Source organism: Castor canadensis, chromosome 14, assembly GCF_047511655.1.
Source record: "Castor canadensis chromosome 14, mCasCan1.hap1v2, whole genome shotgun sequence".
NCBI lineage: Eukaryota > Metazoa > Chordata > Mammalia > Rodentia > Castoridae > Castor > Castor canadensis.
Window position 1 is genome coordinate 10,973,279 of NC_133399.1, and position 23,810 is coordinate 10,997,088.

At 39.7% G+C, this 23,810-nt stretch overlaps 1 protein-coding gene and 2 pseudogenes across 1 annotated transcript; 1 reads left to right on the forward strand and 2 right to left on the reverse strand.

The window, feature by feature from the left end:
• Positions 1–303: 303 nt before the first annotated feature.
• LOC109680414 (uncharacterized) lies at positions 304–22,814 on the forward strand. The gene is made up of 4 exons (XM_074053464.1): positions 304–388; positions 19,686–19,812; positions 20,010–20,061; positions 21,650–22,814. The coding sequence occupies exons 1-4, from the start codon at positions 356–358 to the stop codon at positions 22,812–22,814; spliced, it is 1,377 nt and encodes a 458-aa protein (XP_073909565.1). The 5' UTR covers positions 304–355.
• LOC141416489 (lactosylceramide 1,3-N-acetyl-beta-D-glucosaminyltransferase-like) lies at positions 5,660–6,372 on the reverse strand (annotated as a pseudogene).
• Positions 16,419–16,675, reverse strand: LOC109680415 (small ribosomal subunit protein eS27-like; annotated as a pseudogene).
• Positions 22,815–23,810: the final 996 nt, after the last annotated feature.

Below are 23,810 nucleotides of genomic sequence, written 5' to 3' on the forward strand. Positions count from 1 at the left end.
TTGTGTGGGTGTGCGGTACATAAACTATTTGGTCTTTGTTACAGTTTCAGGCACGGGGATGCTAACTTCCCTGGAAATCTTGCGGAATAGGGTGACTTTGGTTGTTTGTTTCACACCTTATTCAGATAATGTCTCAATCATGTTTTTAACCTTGTGAATGTGGATTCTCCTGTGTAAAGTAAGTGAAGCAGCCATCTTTCCCTGGCTGCTGCCTCTTTTTATTTATACGCTCATTTATACTCATTTACACACTCATTCCTATAAAATACAAGTTGATTTAGTATTCCAGGAATTTCTTTTAGGATTTGAGTGCAAGACAGTGGTTTCCTTGTTTGGAACCTGAGTGGGCACAGTGATGAGAGCTGAAGAAGCAAAGTCAATTGTTTCAGTAAGTCATTTGTTTCATACCAAGAAGTAATGAGAATATAAACATACGTGGAATCATCATGTATGTCTTCTGATGGGTTCCCTGATTTATTACCAACAAATCATAGAGTAGGATTTTAGGACACTATCGTTTTAATCACTAAGAACATTATTACTTGGTTTCATGAAATTTGTATTGATTAATATTGCAACTCATATACTATTATTATTATGAAGGGAAAACAATTCTGTTTTAGCTGTTGACATTCCCAAGTAAAAGCTATAATATTTATTGGTGATCATTAATGAGTCCTCCCTAGTTTTTCATTAGTAATAGTATATAAGAAGACGAGTACAAACATCCAATTTTTGTCTTTCAGTTATTCCTGAGGATGGGCACAGTTCCCCAAGGAACAAGTTGTTTCTCTTTCTTTTTTTTTTTTTTTTGGGTGATGCTGGGACTTGAAGTCAGGACCTTACACTTGCTAGGCAGGTGCTTGACCATTTGAGCCACTCACAACCCCTTTTTTGCATTCAGTATTTTCCTTTTTTTTTTAAACCTTATCATTCTTAAATTGTATGTTGGAAACACAGTGTTTTTAAACCCACTAATTACTTTCCCATACTAGAGCAAAAGTCAAATAATATAAATACTTAACATTTTGCTGTAAAATTAGCCAACCAAGATGTAAAAGGTTTTTGTCAACAACCCTATGTAAAGCCATCTTTTACTCAGGAGACTCTCCAAGCTATTTGTTTATCCTCCCTTTGTTGACATTTTTTTTTAAAAAAAGATAGCCCTGTAGTAGAGTACCAAGAGCTTTTTCCTTCCTTTTCAAAAGGCAAGGACACTTCTAATTACAAATGTTCTTCTCAGTACTTTAATTCTGATGAAGCATCATATGGCAATTCCTTATAAAAACCAGGAAGTGTGGGTGTGGGTTTGTTTGTGTATGTGTTGAGACCAAAATTTAATGAAAGGAAAAAATACTTGTTTGGAAAATGTCTGAAAATAATTGTCATTGGAAGGTGATGGTCCATGTGAGAGAACAGAATCTCAAAGACACAAGGAAGTAGGAAAATTTTGATTTGACAGGAACACAGTGGACAGAACAACATTCATGTTTTCTCCTCAGTCCTGAAGGGCAGAGTGTACTATGAAAGAAAAGGAAAATTCCTCTAAAAAAGTAGATTCTTAGTACTGAGATCTTCAGTGGAAAACCAGGTCGCAGTTCAGGTGTGAAGTGGACATTTATTGGAAAGTACATGGCTCTAATGTTTAGTGCGCAGGTCAGAAGTCAAGATGTGAACATGAGGGAATGGAAAGCTGAGCCAATGTGGTCAAGGGTGAATACTCATGGAATGGGGGATGAGAAGAAAATGTAATAGAGACATGATGAAAGCATTCCTAGGTACAGCCTTTTCTGTAAAGACAGGAAATCATGAATACTACTGAGTATTGAAATTGTACAAGGTCAGCATTTTACCTATATTACCTGTTTTTCATGGATCTAGGATTTGAACTCAGATCTTGGTGCTTGCAAAGCAAGGAGTCTACCACTAGAGCCATAATTCTAGTCCATATTTCTCTAGAAATGTTGAAGATGGGGTCTCATGAACCATTAGCCCATTTGGCATTGAACTGAGATCTGCCAAATATCAGTCTCCAAACTAGCTAGAAGTATAAGTGAGAGCCATTGCTGCCTGGCTACATTAGTAAGATTATTATCTCATGTGCATTCTTAGATGTTGGCAAAATGAAGACTTTGCAACATGTCTTCTACTTATGATTTCTCACTAGAGTAAGCATGCTAATTTATATTGAATTCACCAGGACTAACTAGAGGCTTTCCCACATAATTTACACTGATGCCACCTCCTTTCCATATGTGTGTGCATGTATGTACACACAAACATATATGTATGTTTGTATGATATACACACACACACAATTTTTTGATGAATGTTTGAACTTGGGGCTTCATGCTTGCAAAGCAGGTACTCTTCTATTTGAGCCACACCTCCATTCCAGTTTGCTCTATTTATTTTGGAGGTGAGGTCTTCTGAACTATGCTCAGGCTACCCTGAACTGACATCATCTCCTTCATAGACTGTAAAGTAGAGAGGATTACAGGCATAAGCCAGTGGCACCTGACACACTATTTAAACTTTGTATGCTTATGTCTTAGCCAGTCATGGGCTAAGAAGCTTTGAAGATCAACACTTCACAATTTCATCCACTGCACAGATGTAAGAACATGTGATTTACTTCCATCCATGAAAATCACCTTAATAATATTTCTTGGACACAGTACTTGGAATAGAACACAGCTAGGTGGAGAGTTTTTCAGAACTTTATCTTCTACTTTCCCTTGGATATGAGAATTTGGTGGGAGGGGGTGGAAAGGGTATTTCAGTGTAGCCCAGGATGACCTCAAATTCCGGAGTGCTGAAATCACAGGCGTGCATCACTGCACCCGGAATAACATTAGTCTTTCTAAGGTTTCTCTCCTTCTACCTTTTCCTAGAAGCCAGAAAGAGAAGTTATCACCCACTCTACACTGCAGCTCAGATTTCTTCTGCCAAATATCCTCCTTCATCACTTGGAAGTTCTCCAACTCATAAAGTTCTGGAACACAAATAGCATTCAGCCAAATTCTTTGCCACATGATAGTAAGGATGGCCATTTCCATCCCAATTTACAAAAGACCTCACTTTTGAGGCCTCCTGGGAGTGGCCTATGTTGTCTGTGTCTCTACCAACATTCTATTCAAAACAACTATGTACAAGCACTCAGGTTTTCCTGACAGCTGTTCTCCCCAGGCCCTCATCAGAACTGCCCTTCTTGTTCCATTCCTATAAAAAGGCTTCTCCCATAATCATATCAAAACTGCTCCCACATCTCTCCATAACCCAGTTCCAAAGCTACTGCCATGTCAGAGTGCTTGTTCTAGCAACACCCCACTTCTCTTTCAAACACTCAGATTTTGTTAATCCATATTGTGTGCGTGTAATAGAATATCCAAGTTTGGGTAATGTAGGGAAAAGATTAGAAGTGAGGATCAAGTAGCAGTGCACTTAACAAACAACCCCAAGGCCCAATTTAAAGTCACAATAGTGAAAACATCAAAACAAAGAATGTCCTAGTATTTTCTTCTCTAATAGTTGTCAGGTTGGGGAAGTCCTGGATCAGGGCATCATCACTTCAGGGGGTCTTCTTGCTCACTCCTCAGCTCAGAATTAGGTTGTACACGAGAACTCAGGCTCACTACCACAAGCCCTGTGTACAGGGATATTAATACATAAGGGCCAGACCTCATCACCTAAAATACTTCTCAGAAGTTCCCAGCTCTCAACACCATTTGTAAGCTATTAATGAACAATGCAGAATATGTGTCTGAGAAGCAAAGTCAGATTACTAAGGCAAAAAATGTGTCACTCAAAATGGGTTTCAGATTGGAAACTCATGTCTCAATTTCAGCTTTCTCACTCTGTGGGTTTTATAATTAACTATTCCCTAGTTCTAGCAAAATGTATGCTTACCCATAATGAGCCATGAAGACTCGGTGCTGAAAAGAGGCAAATTGTTCATGGTAGGTTAAAGATGACTCATTCACAAAGAGCTATAAAGAAGGGATGCTTGTGCAACATGCTCACATTCTGACCCTATGGTTTTTAGAATTACTTTAACTTGTTTCTTTTTATTCTGTATGCAGGCCCAAAAATGAGCAGTGGAGTGAACAATGCTATAATTTAGCAAGACTTTGCTGATTCTTTCTACAATCTTACTCTTAAATTACTTCTGCAGAGAGAGAAAGAGAGAGAGAGAAAAGATGAACACAGATCCAGAGAGCTCTATTAAGAAATAACTTTCACAAAAATATTACTGTAAACAAGGTCATTTCAGTGCCCAGAGTGTTACTGATGTTGTCAACCAGTAGCAAATTTTAACAGTTCCAAGAATAGATCCACAGGGTATAGACAGACTGAAGGCAAATAGGTATTCAAGAATCAACTTATAAAGACTAATTGTAAACTTTTTTCAAAAGTCATTTGTTCTCAACATTTCTTAAAAGTGATAGAAAATTTATAATGATCTACATTCCTGAATCTGTTGTAAAAGTAACCACATTTTAAATGTTTGACACTGTAGTCTTGATAGCTATTTGAGTCAAGAATTCAGTTTTTAGACACTACAGCTTTGTTTTAATACTCTAAATTTAAAACTCTGAACTTGGAACCAAATACTGTTATGATGTTGGAAAGGGATAGGTTAATTGTAGGAATGAATACAGTTATTTAAATACTAATATTGTACAAGTTATAGAGAATAGAGTTTTCGTGATTTTGTGTGTGTGTGTGTGTGTGTGTGTGTGTGTCTGGGCCTTTCTAGGCAAGTGCTGTTTTGCTCTGAGACTGTACTCCCCCAGCCCTATCTTTCCTTTTGAAGTCTCCTCCATTATCATATACCTCTCTGCAAACAGTTTTCAAACAACTACCTTAAATGCAAACCAGTATTTAATATTTAAAATCCAATTTAAAACTCATTAAGTTAAAATTGGTTTCTTATTGGAATGAACAATTATTTCTCCCTAGAGAAGGATCCTGTAGACAAGAAACGCCCCATGTTTTGTATCATTTTGTAATATTGGGGGAATGCACATAATGTTCTTGTTAGAGCAGACCTAATAACATTTTTTTCAAATTGCACATTCAACTTTGAGAAATAGACACAATATACTTTAAATGATTCTAATACGATCTAGGTAAATAGTTACATGGGTGTGACCATTAATGACTTAGTTGTTTATAATGAAATTTCAGAGACTTTCCTGCTCTCCCTCCTAAAACAAGAGACTTTTACAAGATTCATGTACTTTGTCCTCTGGCAATGCACTACTTCACCAAGTGCTCTTTAGAAAAAACAAGGTGGAATACCTGGACTAAAGTTACATTTATTTCTTTGCAGTGCTATACTATGGATCTCCTTCACATTTTCCAAAAAACATTCTAACACCAACATTTGTTAAAATTTGTCCACACCTCAAATATATCTGAGGCATTAAGAGCTAGAGTTTTGCATTAGTTTTGTTTTCACTCACAATATCATAAATTTTAAAGTATGAATACCTTTACATGATTGTAGGCCATGAATTAGATGTTACATTGCATAGATTCCATGATCAAAGAAATATTTTGATAGATTGGGCTTTCAGGTTTTCGTCTTTCATATTCATTTTACATAGTATATAGACAAACACTTAAGTGTTTTTCATCCAGGTTTGGTTCAGTGTCATGAAAACATCACAGTGTTACAGTCCCAATAGACAAATGCAGCCCTGTAAGGATATGTGTTCTTCTAGGTCAGTTTGCAAAGGAGAACTATCTTAATGATTCTACAGTGTATTTGAACAAAATACCCCTTTGAAAACTTTTTAGAGTAGAATCTGTAGCATCCTTCCAAAGGTGCTGAAGATCCATAAGGTGTCACCATTTTTTCATTGATACAGGGATGATAAGTGTCTTTACATTCCCCAGGAAAAAAGAAACACATAGTACTGTGGTATTACCACCATTTTCTTGGCATGGAGGCCCATGAACCCATCATCTATATAAAGACTAGAATTCTGCATGTATGATACCTCATAGACTTTGGCTACTATGTAACTGGAGATGACATAGGCAGTGCTGACCCCATAGTCTGGATAAGTTGGTGGCTGGTACATGTCATAGGAAGATTGTATTTGCTGATTTTATTCATAATGGCAGCAGCACCACAATGAACATGACTATTCAAAAGTCTTGAACATGCATTTGTTCTAATTCTTGATGGCATTCAATGAGATTTGACATGTGCATAAAAATGTCATCAACTATCATCAAAAATTTGGCATGTGGACTAAAGCAATTTGCCCAATTGAACTGCAGAAGTAATATAAGAATAAGATTTTAGAAAGAATCATCAAAGTCTTGCTGAATTGTAGCATTGTTCACTCCACTGCTCATTTTTGGGCCTGTATACAGAATGACAAAGAAGCAAGTCATAGTAATTCTAAAAACCACAAGGTCAGAACGTGAGCATGTGGCACAAGCATCCCTTTTTCATAGCTCTTTGTGAATGAGTCATGTTTAACCTACCATGAATCACTTCTCTTTTTTCAGCACTGAGTCTACAGGCTTATTATGATGAAGCATACATTTTTTTTCTTTTCTTTTTATTTTTTCACTGCTGTGATTATAACTTGTGCCTTGGGATTGCTAGTTAAGTGCTCTACTACATGATCCTCACTACTAGTTAATTTTGTTTCCTAAATTACCCAAACTTAGATATTCTATTACATGCACACAACATGGACTACCAAAATCTGCGTGTTCAAAAGAGAAGTGGGGTGTTGCTAGAACAAACACTGATATGGCAGTGGCTTTGGAACTGGGTTATGGAGAGATGTGGAAGCAGTTTTGATATGATTATGGGAGAAGCCTTTTTCTGTGAATGAAACAGCAAGGGCAGTTCCTGATGAGGGCCTGGGGAGAACAGCTGTCAGGAAAGCCTGAGTACTTACATAAGTGGCTTTGAATATAATGTTGGTGGAGACACAGACAGCATAGGCCACTCCCAGGAGGCCTCAAAAGTGAGGAGGTCTTTTGTCAACTGGGATAGAAATGGCCATCTTTATTAGCATGTGGAAAGAATTTTCTGAATGGTTTTTGTGTCCCAGAACTTTATGGAGTGGAGAACTTCCAAGTGATGAAGGAGGATATTTGGCAGAAGAAATCTGAGCTGCAGTTTTGGCTGGTGGTGACTTCTCTTTCTGGCTTCTAGGAAAAGGTAGGAGAGAAACCTCAGAAAGACTAATGTTATTCTGGGAGCAGTGATGCACTCCTGTGATTTCAGCACTCCAGAATTTGAGGTCATCCTGGGCTACATTGAAATACCCTTTCCACCCCCCAAAATTCTCATATCCAAGGGAAATAGAAGGTAAAAATCTGAAAAACTCTGCACCTAGCTGTGTCAGATACCAAGTATTGTGTCCAAGAAACATGATTAAGGTGATTTTCATGGATCAAAGTCAATCACATGTTTTTTAAATCTGTGCAATGGAGGAAATTGTGAATTGTTGGTCTTCAAAGCTTCTTAGCCCTTGTCTAGCTAAGACATTAACATACAAAGTTTAAATTGTGTATCAGGTGCCACTGGCTTATGCCTGTATTCCTCTCTACTTTAGAATCTATGATGGAGACGATGTCAGGTCAGGGTAGCCTGAGCATAGTTCACAAGACCCCATCTCCAAAATAAATAGAGCAAACTGGGATGGAGGTGTGGCTCAAATAGAATATACCTGCTTTGCAACCATGAAGTCCCAAGGTCAAACCCCACATCCATCAAAAAAATGTTTGTCTGTATATGTATGTATATATGTATATGGGTATACACACAATCATACAAATATACATATATGTTTGTGTTTACACACATTAACACAGATATGGAAAGGTGGTAGCATTAATGTAACTTATGTGGGAGTGCCTCTAGTCAGCCCTGGTGAATTCGATATAAATTAGCATGCTTTCTATAGTGAGAAATCGTGAGTAGAAGACATGTTGCAAAGTCTTCACTTAGCCATCATCTAAGAGTGCATCTAAGATCCTAATTGTGCTAATGTAGCCAGACAGCAGTGGTTCTCCCTTAATTTTCTAGCTAGTTTGGAGACTGGTATTTGCAGATCTCAGTTCAATGCCAAATGAGCTAATGCTTCATGAGACCCTATCTTCACAATTTCTAGAGAAGTATGGACTGGAATTATGGATCTAGTGGTAGACTCCTTTCTTTGCAAGCACAAAGACCTGAGTTCATGGGGATAGGTAGTAAACCCAAAACATGAAAGTGTTTGATGTCCCCACTCCAGAGGAACTAATACAGAAACCTTAAAGCGACAGAGGTGAACATGAGAAGGGGATCAGGAATCAGTGTAAAGTTCAGTTAGAGATGAATCAACTTGGGTTGCAACACATTTGTACATGGAAGCAATGCTAGAAATCTCTCTGTATAGCTATCCTTAACTAGCAAAAACACGTTGTCTTTCTTATTATGCTTATGTCTTCTCTTCAACAAAATTAGAGATAAGGGCAGAACAGGTTCTGCCTGAAGCCGGGGGGGGGGGGGGGGAATGGCCCAAAACAATGTATGCACATGTGAATAAATGAATTTTTTTAAAAAGACCTGAATTCAAATCCTAGATACACCAAAAACATAATGTATGTAAAATGCTAACCTTGCACACTTTTGGTACTCAGTAGTAGTCATGGTTGCCCATATTTACAGAAAGGCTGTACCTAGGAATGATTCCATCATGTCTCTATTATACTGTCTTCTCATTCCCCATTCCATGAGTGTTCACCTTTGACCACAGTGGCTCAGCTTTCCATTCCCTCATGTTCGCATCTTGACTTCTGACTTCTACAGCAAACGTTGGAGATGTGTATCTTCCAATAGATGTCCACTTCACACCTGAACTGTGACCTGGTTTTCCACTGACTATCTCAGTACTAACTGTCTGCTTTTTTAGAACAATTTTCCTTTTTTTCTTAGCACACTCTGCCCTTCAGGACTGAGGACAAAACATAAGTATTGTCCTGTCAACTGCGCTCCTCTCAAACCAAAATTCTCCTCCTTCTTTGTGTCTTTGAGGTACTGTCCTCTCACATGGACCATCACCTTTTTGTGACCGTTATTTTCAGACATTTTTCTAGCCAGTATTTTTTCTTTCATTAAATTTTGGTCTCAACACACAAACAAATATAAACATAACTATGCACCCCTCCCTCCCCCCCAACACACAGGGAAAGAGAGAGGGAGAGAGAGAGAATAAAAATTTGATCAAAGTGTCTCCATTTCCTTCTACACTCACGTCATTCTCAGGGATCAGGGGGATTTGGCTTTTCAGTCATTTCAAGTAGCAGTAACCTTTTCATCTCTACCCACTCCACAACCCAAATGTACACACCCTTCTCTTCCTCCACAACTTCCTAGGCATTTGGCACTTCCACTGTAAGGCTTCTGGTCCTTAGATCCTATTCTTATTCATAACACCTCAGCTTATTTGTCCTAACACTTCACTTCCTTTATACCTTACATTTCATGGTATATTATTACACTTTTTCCCTTCCACATGTACTCAAAGCTGTTGTCCTCTTTCTCTCCATGCTGTATGAATTTTGTAAAGTTTAGTTTTTGGTGTGTGTTTTCTTCCCATTTACATAAAGGGCAACCTAGCTGGTGACAAGAATCAAAGTATTAGACCTCAAAAGGTTTATTCATATGACTACATCATTCCATGTGTTTTAACATTTTATAAATTTCTTTCTTCCTCATTTCAGCTGATTACCCAGTTTCCTGAATATTGAATCATAGGACAGAAACTTTTTCCTCATCTTCAAATTGCAGATCCAAACCAATTTACCATAGTACCTAGCCCCTTCCTTCTTATTATTAAAGTGAAGGACTTATATCTCCCTTAATCCAAATATGATGCCTTCATACATCATCCAGATGTCAGCCCCTCTCACTGCATAATGTATTTGCTGGATTTTTCCTACTCTTTCCCCTTGTCGGTGTTTCCCCAAATCAACTTTCCCAGCTCTACACAGCATTGCCTCACAGCCCCTCCTGCCCCATTCCCCAACACTTTTCAGATCCCACTGGTGGCCTGAAAATGCTACCTCCTCATTGTCACTGAATTCATTTACTGTTCTCAAATGGATTATATTCTTGCCACTTCACTAAAAGTGCTTTTGTCAAGACAACCAACTTCATGGTCTCAATTTCAAAGATTAATTTCATACTCTTTATTAAACACCTAACAGGAAATGGTGTCATGTAGGACAACAGGACCCCACTTCTCTACAGTTGCCCAATGCTGAGAATCTCTAATGGGAGAACCGTGGTTGTACCTGCAGACTTTGTGTCAGTTCCTGAGATGCACATTTCTGTTAGAGAGCTTCCAGGAACCACAGGCCAGCACATGGAACCCTGCTATTCTGTGACCTCCTTATTCAAACATGGACTTGTACATTGCTTCTCCTAATTCAGATTTGAATTGAAGACTGTTGAAGATTATCAGTGTAATGGATAAGTGTAAACAACTTAGCTAAAAGCTCAGGAATAACTAAAGAAAATGAACTATAAGGACTCCAGTAAGTCAGTATTCTAGTGTGTAGTCTTTACTCTTCAGTAGCTGGAGGTTCCAAAGTTGATTCTTAAGGAATGGATTGTTGTTCCGCTTTACTCAGTAGGGATTACCTTTAGGAAGAGTCTGACTCAACAATGTAATTGCTTTCTTTAATTCTTATAGATGAATAGTGAGCCATTTCTCAAACTTTCATTTCTCTATGTGACTAATAGTGATGTACAGGTAATTGATAACCCAACTTTGTTGTATTGTTCATCTGGTATCAATCATTACTTCATATTCATCAAGTAAAATTATTAAATAGATTCTTTCCAAGGGCTTTATTCTGCAAATCAGTCACAACATTTGGTGACACTTACACAACACTGTGCCTAGTGCTTTGTTAGTCATGCCATTTACTACTTTAGCCACTCTGCCTGTATAAGACAGTCCTTGAATAAAAGTTTGAAATTGATACCTTGATACTGGACCTCCTGTACTGGGTGTCTCTTTGTCCTGTGCTTGTAGTTTAAAAACTGAGCATGTAGCCAGGTGCTGATACCTCATGCCCATAGATCAAAAGTCAGAGATCGGGAGGATCACTGTTTGAAGCCAGCCCAGGAAAACAGTTGGGAAGACCGTATCTTGAAAATACTGAACACACAAAAGGGCTGGTGGAGTAACTCAAGTGGTAGAGAGTTTGCCTAGCAAGCATGAGTCCCTGAGTATTCAAATCCCAGTACCACAAAAAACCTCACCAAACCCAACCCCCCCAAACTTGAGGATGTGCTCATGCAAGGGTGACTCTTTCCAGAGCAATTGAGAAAGGTACCTCTCTCATGCTTATGATAGGGAGATGGAGTACAAGGCTGTTGTGGTTCACAGACCTTTGTATTATAGGAACAAGTGAGATTTAAGAAGTACGTGACTAGCTCTTTCTGCGGTCTGTGTGTGCTGCCATATGGTGTGCAAGATTTTCCTGACTGACGGTCTAAAGAACATCAGCCATGCTGAGAAGACAGGCAAAAGCCTGGTCCTGCTTGGGCCACACACTAATGTCATTGATCTGTAACTGTGAGGATGAAGCATGGTTACATTGCAGAATTTCAAGTCACTGATGAGCACAGAGCTGGGAAAATTGTCAGTCTCTCAGGAGAATTAAGCACATGTGAAGTGATCAGCTCAAATTTGAAATACAGCTCAAAGATGTAGAAAAACGGCAGAATCATCTGCTCTCATCTTGTCAGTCTCATTGCATTGCACTGATATCCTCAGCTAGCACACAAACCACAAAAAACGATGATGAAAAGACAAGAGGGAAAATCCTGGGATTCTTTTTCTTGGGATGTAAAACATGCATACAAATAAATGCTGCAAGTTAAAAAAAAAGTGGGGGTGTACACAGATTGACTACGTTTTTCTATTTTATTAAATCAGGATAAGAAACAAAACCTGTTGCTAAAAGTATATTCGTGATAGTAAGAGTGAGGACATAATCTGAGAATAAACAAGGAAAATTTGCTATATATATTTTACATGTGAAATTTTTTCTCCGTTTTATTCTTTTTCCTGTTGTTGCCTGTGCACCAATAATCAGTCCATCAGAGTTTTGCTATGTCACATGGAACCAGTGCTCCATCAGACAGCTTTGTACCCTTTTGCTGGGCACAGGTGGTTGAAGCCTGTAATCCTAGGTACTCAGGAGATGGATCATCCTGGGCAAATAGTTCACAAGTCCTGATCTAAAAAAAAACTATCACAAAAAAGGGCTGGTGGAGTGGCTCATGGTGAAGGCCCTGAATTCAATCCACAGTACTGCAAAAAAAGAACAAAGAAAGAAAGTGAGCTGTGTGACTTCCATTACCAAAGTGTAAATTCCTTTTACTTGCTACTGTCTTCCTTTGCTCTTTTACTACCTTTGAAACCTAGGAAAGATAGTTTACAAGTTCTTGAGTCATCTCATTAAAAAGGAGGACCCTGTCTGGGCCAGGAAGCCCACTGGAAACAGAGTAATGGAAACTATGCTAGGGTTTTAGAGATTTCCAGGAAGACAGAAATGTGAAGGAAGAGAACTTAGGGTAAAAGTTCACATAATTCAAGTACAGATGTCTCCTTTTCCTGCCCATTGGAGGTGCATAAGAGAGCTAGAAGGGTATGTAATAAGAGTTCCCTTCCTCTTGAAATTCCCTTTTTGGAATCATTCAAAAATGAAATAGTAACCTAGACACCCTAGTCTATCCCCATGCCCTAACAGCTGGGGAGGTTCCTGGAAAACTCCAGCCTCTCCCTATTTCCATCAGGGGTGCATGGAAAGACATCTGTGTTGTTAGCTGGGATGTGATGTGGGCTACCTTTGAGTGGAGCAGGTTCTCCTTGCCACTGAGATGCTTGGTCATTTTCCCCCAGGGCTCTGGAGCTCTGTCTTATCTCAGGTGTGGATGTAGTTAACAGCTGATACAGATCCACCAAGTAAGAAGCTGACAGAATTCTTGGTTCACAGATTGGCCAGTTGTGGAAAGTGGGTCTATTGGAAGGTGCTGGGGTAAAGAAGCAAGGCCACAGGCAAGCAGTGACTCAGTGAAGGGCAGAAGCCAATGGATGTATAAAAGTTGTATACAGAGTAAGAATGAATCAAAATAGAATTGAAAAATGGCCAAAGTATAAATAATCCAAGTTGGAGCCTAGAGGTGTTACTCAAGCAGTACAGAGCCTGCCTAGCAATTGTGAATCCCTGAGCTCAAACCCCACTACCTCCCCCCCCAAAAAAAAACCCATCCTAAATTAAGTGGGAAAGACAGTGTATTCAGTAGGGCGACATGTAATTCATTCCTCTGTTGCTAAATTAATCCCATGTAATTTTTGATAGCACAATTTTTTCCAGGCAGGCACTTTACTACTTGATCCATACCTAGAGCTCCAAAAATAATAAAAGTACTGATTTCAAATGACAGCATAAGATGTCACTGAGACATGGTAAGAAGCAGGTGCCTGGTCTGGAACGTCTGGAATGGTTTGGGTCAATGCAATTAGACTCAAGGCTGGGTCAGGTTCGCCCAAGGGGAGGAAGCCTGGACTGGGGAATGGTGATTGGAATCTTTCACTTTCATCTTGCAGTCAGGTTGCTGATTTCTGTCATTCAGGTTGTTTAGGGAGGGGGCCTTGATCCTTAACCGATCAGGAATACTGATCTTTGGCAGGAGCTGTCCAGTGAGGAGCGTGGACATATGGACCTCTCCACTGCCCAGAGCATGACACTCCACTTAGTGTAGTATAGTAGTGGCCCTATTCGAAAGTCCACTTTTGTTCTGAGAAGCTCCAGGTGTCCCAGCCTCAGAGGTTTTGTGTCCTTGCACTGCAGGAGCCTAGGGATGACATTGGGAAACTAGGAAATGGTGAGATTTTGGGCAGGGTCACAGAGCAGCAGCGGGGGATGATGGGGGACCAGTTGGAAGCAGTGCTGGCAGATGCAGCCATGGCTCCACTTGGCCCTTGCTCCTCTGGGCCCAAGGATTTGGTTGGGTCTGAGCTGACATCTGTCAACTTTGTGATGTGAGTGGCTTCCTCAGCCACCCGATGCCCTGTGGACAGCTCGACCCTGTGTGTCACCAACACCATGGTGATGGTGGTCATGGCTGTGCCTGCCTTATGCAGGGCTCCTGTGCAGGGGCGCTGTGGAGTGGGATCCCCATATCTCCTCGGTGGCGCCAGTTTTCCTGAGTCATCAAGATGGAGGGAAGGTTGTGTAAACTCCAGGACGTGTCGCCATGCATTGGCCATAAACCCTGATTTCCAAGTTCTCCCCACATCACTCAAGAACCTGCAAATGGTGGTCCTTATACAGGGTGGCTGATGGAGGGGAGGGACTCTGCAACCCTCTGTGACATCATGGTCACTATTCTCACTGTTTCTAAACCTGGTTTTAAGAAGCAAAATAATGAATGGGGAGAAGGGACAGTATTTGAATGGGGTGTGGCAGCTTTTTGTCTGACAGAAGAAAGGACTTAGAGGGACACTGGGATTTCCCTAGTGAGGATCATTAAAAGCAAGCTAAAGCTCAGGAGGACTCTGCCTTACAAGGTCCCTTGGGAAGCACCACAACGATTTGTGAGGAAGTCCTACATAAAAATCCCAACTTTAATTACATCCTCATGAGCTCTGAGCCTCACCTTTGTACAGACTTTAAACCTGAGTAAAAAAGCAAGAGGGCAGGAGATTCACACAACTGGGTGACAGAATGTGTCACAGGTTCAAAGCAGGGCAAGGAAGAATGTAAAGACTCGAGGTCACTGTCAGTTTATTGTCTGTCTTTTGTGGATGTTTCAGCCAGTTGTGGTTTTGTCTTTCAAAACTGCTTCTCCTGAGCCTGCGTGTCAAGGTTGTGTTAGTGGCAGCTGCCTGTTCTCAGCAGACATTGCCTAAGACTCTCTCATGTGGAAAGGCAGGGTATTAGGAGCAAACAGGATTCAAAGATAGTCTTGTGGGGGACATGATGGAGGGATCAAAATCAACTCTAGGATCATGTAACATGGTCCCCTGAAGTCAGCCTGTCCTTAAGGTTATGGTACAGGAGGAGTGGTGTGCGGGCTCAGGCCAAGGGTGGGTCAGAAATCCCAGGTCTGCTGGAAGCAAGAAACTTAAGGAGAGTTGGGTTAATTGTTTTTTACAGTTAGCTCAGCTAACCATATTTTTTGTTTGTCTTCTTATAGTGTTGTCACTTTTGACCATTGACATGTTTGTTTGTTCCTTTTAAATATGTATATTCATTTTCACGTGTTTTTAAACCTTATTTGTTTTGTGTTGCTTTTTACTAAACCTAGGACACTCTTATATAATATTAGACAATCTATAGCTTTCTTAGCCCAAAGCTCTTTAGTGTTTTTAGGAATTTGATATAACTAGGACATTTAAGGTTTCTTGGGCTGTTTAAAACAGTGATTTGGAAAGTATAGAATTTTTTTTTTTGGTTGTATTGGGGTTTGAACTCAGGGCCTCAAGTTTCCTAGGTAGGATCTCTTACTACCTGATCCACTGCCAGCACTTTTTTAATGACGGCTTTTTTCCAAATAGGGTTTTGCAAACTCTTCGCCCAGGTTGGCTTCCAACCAAAGTCTCCTGAGCTCTGACTCCAGACTGAAATTGTAGAATTTTATATGTCTGTTTAGCCTGAAAATCTTGGTGACAGTGAGCTCTTTCTAAGGATATGTGCTATCCCTTTCCTTGTTTTATGTTGCCATTCCCAAATAAAAGGTATAATTTTGATTTATGTGCATACTGAATTATCCTTCCTGTGTCCTGTCTAGTTTTTCATTCAGAGTAGACTACAAGAGCACAAGTACAAACATCTGATGTCTGTCTCTCTGTTTAGTCACAGGGGATGCACTCACTTCCCTGAGAAACAACTTAGTGTTTTTTTCCTCCTATATGGGACTTGGGCTGAGAGTCAAGGCCCGGTGCTTCCAAGCAGGCCCTCTAATCCTGAAGCCACTACCTTAAGGTGGTTTTTGTGGGGATTTTTGAGATACCATTGGGCAAACTGTTTTCCTGGATTGGCCTCCAACCCTCATCCTCTTGATGTCTGCATTCCTGTCCAATTAAAGTGGGTTTTTATTCTGGTTTTCTTTGAATTTTTTGTAGTTGATTTGATCTCAGGTCCTCAGGCTTGCTAGGCAGGTGCTCTCACTTCTTGAGACACTGTCCCATTCTTTTTCTGTAATGTGAATTTTTAGATAAGGTCTCATGAACTGTTTGTCCAGGTCTAGCTTCAAATTGCTACCCTCCTGATTGGTGACTCCTGAGTCACTAGGTTTACATTGTATTATCTTGGATACTCACTAATTTATACGGCTTTCTGTGAGAAAACATAAATTCAGAAAGATTTATAGATCAGTAGTGTTGTTTTCTTCCAAAAGAGCAACCTTCCATGAGCCTGGCTTCTCCTCTTGTTAGCTGACACTGCACTGTTGAACATCCTGTACAAAGAAGCAGTGTTTGCACATGGCTGAAAGCTGTGGTAATCTTGTGGCCACCTGAATATTTTACATACATAAAATACAAACTTGGACTTTGAACCAATGATTTTTTAAAAACATTTTTCTTTTCCTCTTGCAAGGAAAGATGTAGAAATCTCTAACTAAAGGCATGTTTAGTCCTTTGGCAAGCCTAATGTGCCTCGATCGCTCAGGTACCAGCCACCTCCAGCAAGCAGCATGTGAGCTAAGAGTTCGTTTTATAGAAAACAATGTGTAGAAATTATATCTTTGTCCAGCACCTGGTGACATCATTTACCATACCATCTCTTAGGATGCTTGAATAGCAAAAAAGTGAACCCTATACAACTGTCAATTTACCTGCCCTGACTTTTCATCAGAGCCTGTTTCCACTGACTCTTAAACTCCTGGTTCCACTCTCACATGCTACTTCCATCCTTAGAATAGGTACACTTCCTAGGCATACCGGGCTGAGAGGTTCTGCTGTGCCTTCTGCATTGAGGCTGTCTGGGGATATGTGACATAGTGATGGAGCACTGGGTTATGATCTCAGGGCTTCCAGCTTGCTAAGCAGCCACTATTTCTGCTTGAGCTATCCCACCTGTGTTGGGTGTTTTTGAGATAGGGTCTCTGGACATATTTCCTCTTGAGCTCTGTTCCTGTGAGGTAGGGAAACAGGCATGGTTCCCCAGAGTCAGCAACCTGCAGTATCTAAATCTTTGATGGAGCCTGCATTTTTGTCATACCTGAATTCCTTTATGCAACAAAGATTGAATAATTTCCCATATCCTTTGAGACTATGAAGTTTAGGTTTTCCATTTAGGTCTGTTTTCCACATAGACCAAATACATTCTAGGCATGAGCTGCTGTGTTTGGCTTTGTTTTGTTGTTGCATTTGTTTATTTCAGTATGACAGGATGAAGTATGGACAAGTGTTTAGCGAAAAAAAAGAAATATTTCCTGTCCCCACCCAGGAAATGAACCAAAGACTCCTATATTTTTTTTTCGATATAGAGTCTACCTAAGTAGCCCAGGATGACAGTGAACTCACAATTCTTATTTTGCCTCCAATATGCTGGGATGAGTGGCTGGTACCAAGTTCTTCATTGGCTGCCTTCACATATTCTTTCCCCATAGGATTAGCTGCTTTACTAGGATTACAGGTAGTAGCCACCCACACCCAGCTACTCCCTTGCTTTTTTATGTTGTTCATTGTGGAATATTTTTGTGCAGTGAAACAGCAGGAAGTGAAACTTAGGGACCCTTTTTCTGGGTGTTTATAGTGACTTTCTCATTTTCCCAGTTCATTTGGTTAAGGTTACATGAACTAGTATTTATTGTCTGGTTAGCAAAAGGGGGAAACAAAAAATGATTATAAAAGTCATGATTGTTATCTTTAGTTCCTTGAAAATCACATCAGATGGAGGACAGGGACAAGGAAACATTGGAGGGATAGCAGCAACAGTGGTCCTGTGAAGAGTAACATTGAAGGAGAGCTGCACAGTATTTGCCAAACGGAGTCTTTTTGGTTCACCCTGAAATCTACCTTCTGCTTCCAGGTGGTTTCTCAAACTAATGCAGTTGGTTTTTGCAAAGGAAGTGCAGCATTCTGTCACTGGTACTGTGCTGAGTTGAAACTGGCTGAAATTAAATATAGTTTACCATCCAGTCCTTTTTCTGAAAATGACCACCCTTCAGTAGACTCTTGCATCTTGAAATACCCACATGGGAGAGGGGTTGGAAGTGAATTTTTTTTTTTGAGGGGAAATAAATTCATCATATTCCTTATTCTGTCATGTTTTCTGTATCCTATCCCCTGCCTATATAAATTAACAAATTATTTTGGGACTCAGCTTAAATGTCCCTTCCTCAGCAAGTGTCCTTACTCCCTCTTCAGTTAGTTTTATTGCTTTCTTGAAGACATCAGTCATAAGAAATAAATTCTTCTGAATAGTGTCACCTAATGATCTTCCCTCTTGCGGTGAGATTAGCACTACTTTAATTTCCACAAAGCCTCTTTGGAGTGTGCATTTATAAGGGTTGTGTTGAGACTCCTGGTATTACAAAGGTGACAGTTTAGAATGTTCCCTGTGTGTTCTTGATGATCACGTAATGTGACAGGTTAGGGAAAAGAAAATCAAAATATTATCCTCCACCCACAAAATGAGTGAATTGTGGAAGACAGTTTCAAATGAAAAATTTTAAATGTACAACATAAGAGAGTCTCAGTTGGATGAAGAAAGAGAGAGTTACAGTGCTTGACAAGATAGGCTGCTGGGAAACAATGGCCCATCCCTTTAATCCTGGCTACATAGCAGTTTCACATTGGGAGGCTTCGGTTTCCAAGCAGCCAGGCCAAACAGTTTGAGACCCCCATCTGCAATGTTAGCAGAGCTAAGTGGACTGGAGGTATGAGTCAAGTGGTAGAGAGGCTATTTTGCAAGGAAGAAGACCTGTATCTAAATCCTGATACCACCAAAAAAAGAAGGCAGAGATTAGGGGGAATGTGATTCAAAACTAGCTTTTCAAAGAGTTCGTGATACCCTATCATGGAAAACCCTTCACAAAAAATGACTGGTGCGTTGGCTCAAGGTATAGGGTCTGAGTTCAAACTCCAGTACTGGAAAAAAAAATTGCATGTTGATCATGGAGACTGTTTGGAAACACTCAGTTCCTCTTTCATTTTACCTGATGAGTTAATGCCACCAAAGTTCCAAGCACAGTTGAACTTTGTGTTCAAACATTTCTAAGAGTACATAGTCTCAGGACAAGTGGTTTTTGTTTTGTTTTTTTCTTTTTTCTCCTTGTGGGAGTGTGGTTTGAACTCAGCACATCCTTACCAGCCCTAATGATGTTGTCTTGTGCAAGCCAAATTGCACTTCATCGTTATGACAGAAATTATAACCTCACTCCTTAATAAGAAATTGGGATGATTCCGGAGTATTCTGGTTGTTCTGCTACTGCTGTTGTTTTCACAATTATTTTCAGGCTAGTATTAAAAGTGCTATGTGAAAGAGTGCGGGTTTGCATGCAGAGTAATGTTGAATCACCAAGATATGGAATAAACACTTTGAGAACACAGTATCATGTGAACACTTGAAGTCTAGATCTTCATTATTGTCAGTCTGACCTTCCTCCTTGAAATACACTTGTCATGTTTTAGGCATCTGTGACCTTTGATGACGTGTGTGTCAACTTCACCCAGGAAGAATGGGCTTTGCTGGATCCTTCACAACAGAAACTGTACAGGGATGTGATGGTAGAAACCTTCAAGAATCTGGCCTCTGTTGGTAAGGATGACTTCATTCCCTTGTTGCTCTTCAGTGCTTTGGAGTAATTTGGAATATGGAAACCATAAAATCAGCGAATATACCAGGTGTTGGCACATTATACTATAAGCCTACTTAGTATCTAGTAGTTTTTCTATAGTAATATTATTCAAAATGTTTTCTTTTTCTGTCTCTATTTTATTAAAAAAAATTAACAGAGGAAGATCAGACCATTGAAGATGTTTACAGAAATTCCAGAAGAAATCTAAGGTAATTTGTACTCACAACAAACAGCAACTTAAATACTGAAGGAAAGGAATGTGAAACAGATCATGTGAAAGGGAGGTCAGCAGCGAGAGGGGAGAGGGTAAAGCAGGGTATGGTTGATTTACTTTTATTGGTGGGTATGGGGTGTAAGGAGTTGTGGTTTTAACTGTGACCTTGGAACTGGCAAGGCAAGCATTCTAACACTTGCAGCATCCCTCCAGTGTGTTTTGCTCTGGGTTTGTTGGACATAGGTCTTGAGAAATATTTGCCCTGGTGGACCTTGAACCTGGATCCTCTCAGTCTCACTCTCCCTAGTAGCTAGGATCACAGGAACTAGCCACTCCCCACCATATTTGATGTACTTTCTGTACATGCATTTATATGGAACAGTGAAACCTATTGAAGTTATTTTAAGGCACGGAATGGGGGAGGAGGAATACTGGTGGAGGGGATGAAATAAACTTGTATATACTATATGTGTATACAGAAATTTCCCAGTGAAATCCCGTGTATAAATACATGTAGCAATTAAAATATTCAAAAAGAAAAGAGAAGGAACAAGAAGTGTCACTTAAGAATCAAAGAGGATTGTAGGTGTGTCCCAAAAGATAGCGTGCGTGCATTGCAGTTGTGAAGCACTGATTTCAAACTGCAGTCCACAAAAAAAGAAGAATCAAAAGAGTCAGGGTGAAATTGTATGTTTTTTCTTTTGTGCTCAGGATCAAACTCTGGGCATCCAGCTTGCTGCATATGTGCTCTACCATTTGAGCCATTCCACCAACCTAGAGTAAAATTTTTTTTAACTTCTCTTTGTTTTTCATTTATTCATATGTGCATACAATGTTTGGGTCATTTCTGCTCCCTATTCCCTGCCCCCTCCCTAGAGTAAAATTTTTAAAGAAGAAAATGATGTTTTGGGCTGGTAGACTTTCTCAAGTGAAGTAGTACTAACATGTTAAAGGGCTGGCAGACTGGTGCAGGTGGTAAAGCACCCACGTAACAACTGTGAGGCCTTCACTTTAAACACCAGTACTACAAAAAAAAAAAAAAAGGAAGGAAGGAAGAAGGGAGGGAGCGAAGGAAAGAGGGAGGGAGGGAGGAAGAAAAAGGAAATTCCAATCCAAAATTTTCCAATATCAGAAATGTGTAGTACCAACATGATGCCCCAAGTGATAATCTGCTTTTTAATGTACAAAATCTTTCATGCAATAAATTGTGAATAATTATATGCTCTTTCCTTCAGGGTGTGAATATGTGGTGAATTTGCAGCAAATGAACTCTGTGTTTGGATTGGGGGCTATAATCTTCAATATAGCTTCTTAGGATTATGCAACTACGTCAAAATCTAACTGATTTTGTTCACATCTTTTTCATGTCCAATACTCAAATACATTTAAATGTAAAGTAGATTGTCAGTGTTTGCAAAATACTGGGATGGAATCTTTAGATACCTGTCACAATACTACTGTTTGATAATATATTTCCTGGTACCATCCTGCATGGTCAAAAATTCTTTCAGCCCATAAAACATTACTTTTCCTGGTGTGTATTTGAAAATATAGCTTAGTAATGTGTTTTTCATTATTTCTAGAAGTCAAGTGGTAGGGAGATTCTGTGAACACAAAGAAGATATTCAGTATGGAGAAGTCTTCGGCCATACTGCAGATCATATTATGAGCAATAATACTCCTAGTGGAGTGGGAACAAATGAAAACTGTGTGTGTACAGAAGTCTTCATCAGGAATCCAGCCCTGAGTCTGTCCTTCAGAATTCAGAGTGGACCCGAGCCACATGAGTATCAGGAATACAGAACAAACCCACTTAAGTGTAAGGATTCTGGGAAAATCTTTCCTGAATCCAGATTTCTTAAATGGCACAAAAGAAGTCACCCTGGAGAGACAGCCTTTCTAAGTAAGCAGTATGGAAAAGCCTCCTTTCCATTGAGTAGCCTTTGTAAACATGAAATGACTCATGGCAGAGAAAAACTCTATATTTATAAGCAGTGTGGGAAACCCAGCTCACATTTGTGTGCTGTTGAAGAACATGAAAGGACTTACGGTACAGAGAAACCCTATGTATGTGAGCATTGTAAAAAAGCTTTTAGTTCTTCCAGATACCTCAAAACACATGAAAGAACTCACACTGGAGAAAATCCCTTGGTATGTAAGCAATGTGGAAAAGTCTTTAGTGCGTACAGTTCCCTCAAAACACATGAAAGAATTCACACTGGAACAAAACCTTATGCATGTAAAACATGTGGGAAAGCCTTCTATACTTCCAGTAATCTTCAAAGACATGTAAAAACTCACAGTGGTGAGAAACCATATGTATGTGAGCAGTGTGGAAAAGCTTTTAGTACTTCCAGTTACCTAAAAACACATGAAGAAATTCACACTGGAAAGACCTTTGCATGTAAGCAATGTGGGAAAACGTTTAGGTCATCCAATCACCTCAAAAATCATGAACGAATTCACACTGGAGTGAAATCTTATGAATGTAAACAATGTGGGAAAGCCTTCTATTGGCCCAGTGGTCTTAGATCACATGAACAAATTCATTCTGGTGAGAAAACCTATGTATGCAAGCATTGTGGAAAAGCTTTTACTTCTTCTAGATACCTGAAGTTACATGAAGGAATCCACATTGGAGCAAAACCTTATGCATGTAAACAATGTGGGAAAGCCTTCTATTGGTCCAATGTCCTTAGAAAACATGAAAAAACTCACAGTAGTGAGAAACCCTATATATGTAAGTAATGTGGAAAACCATTTAATTATTTCACTGACCTCAAACACATGAAGGAATTCACACTGGAGAAAAGATCTTTGCATGTAAACAATGAGGAAAAGCCTTTACTTCATTCAGATACTTCAGAACACACGAACGAATTCACACTGGAGTGAATCCTTATGAATGTACACAATGTAAGAAACCCTTGTCTTCTCCCAGGAACCTCTTGAGACATACACAAACTCACCCTGGGGCAAAACCTATGTATGTTACCAGTGTGGGAAAGCCTTCAGTTGAGTGTCCGTGAAAGACATGAACCAAGCCGCAATTATGTAATGTAGAAAGAAAATAAGGAGAGTCAATCCCTTGCATGGGCACAGTCACTTAGTTGCACAAGTTTGTCATGCCTGTGGTTGAATTAGCACTGATTCCTTTCCAGACATGGAACACCTAATAAATCTGCTTCTGGACTTAAAACTCACTTTTTGAGCTTGTATAATATAAATTGTAAAGGCTGGCAGAGTGGATCATGTGGTAACAGCACCAGCCTGACAAGTGTGAAGGCCCTGAGTTCAAGCCCCAGTGCTGCTCGACCCCTGCAAAAAACAGTAATATTTTTAATTTCAAAGATGACATAACAGAAATGGCAAATACTTGTTTGCTGTGTATTCCAATAAGGAATTAAAATATTTTTATAATTGATATCTTGGCTCCATTGGGATCACCTGTAATCCTAGCTGTTTGGGAGCAGAGAGCTGGAAGATCAGAGGTTGAAGCTAGAGGGATCAAATAGCTGTGAGACACTATCTTGAAAATACTCAATAACATTCAGGGCCTATGAAGTGGCTAAAGTGGTAGAAGGTCTTCTTAGCAAACTGGGAATCCTGTTTTCAAACTCCAGTACCACCAAAAAAATCCCAGTTACAATAGAAACACTATGTGCTTGCTCCTGCTCTGCCTTTCATGGGCTTATGTGGGAAGGAATGTAATACCTATGTTTATAACAGTGCTATTGACAATAG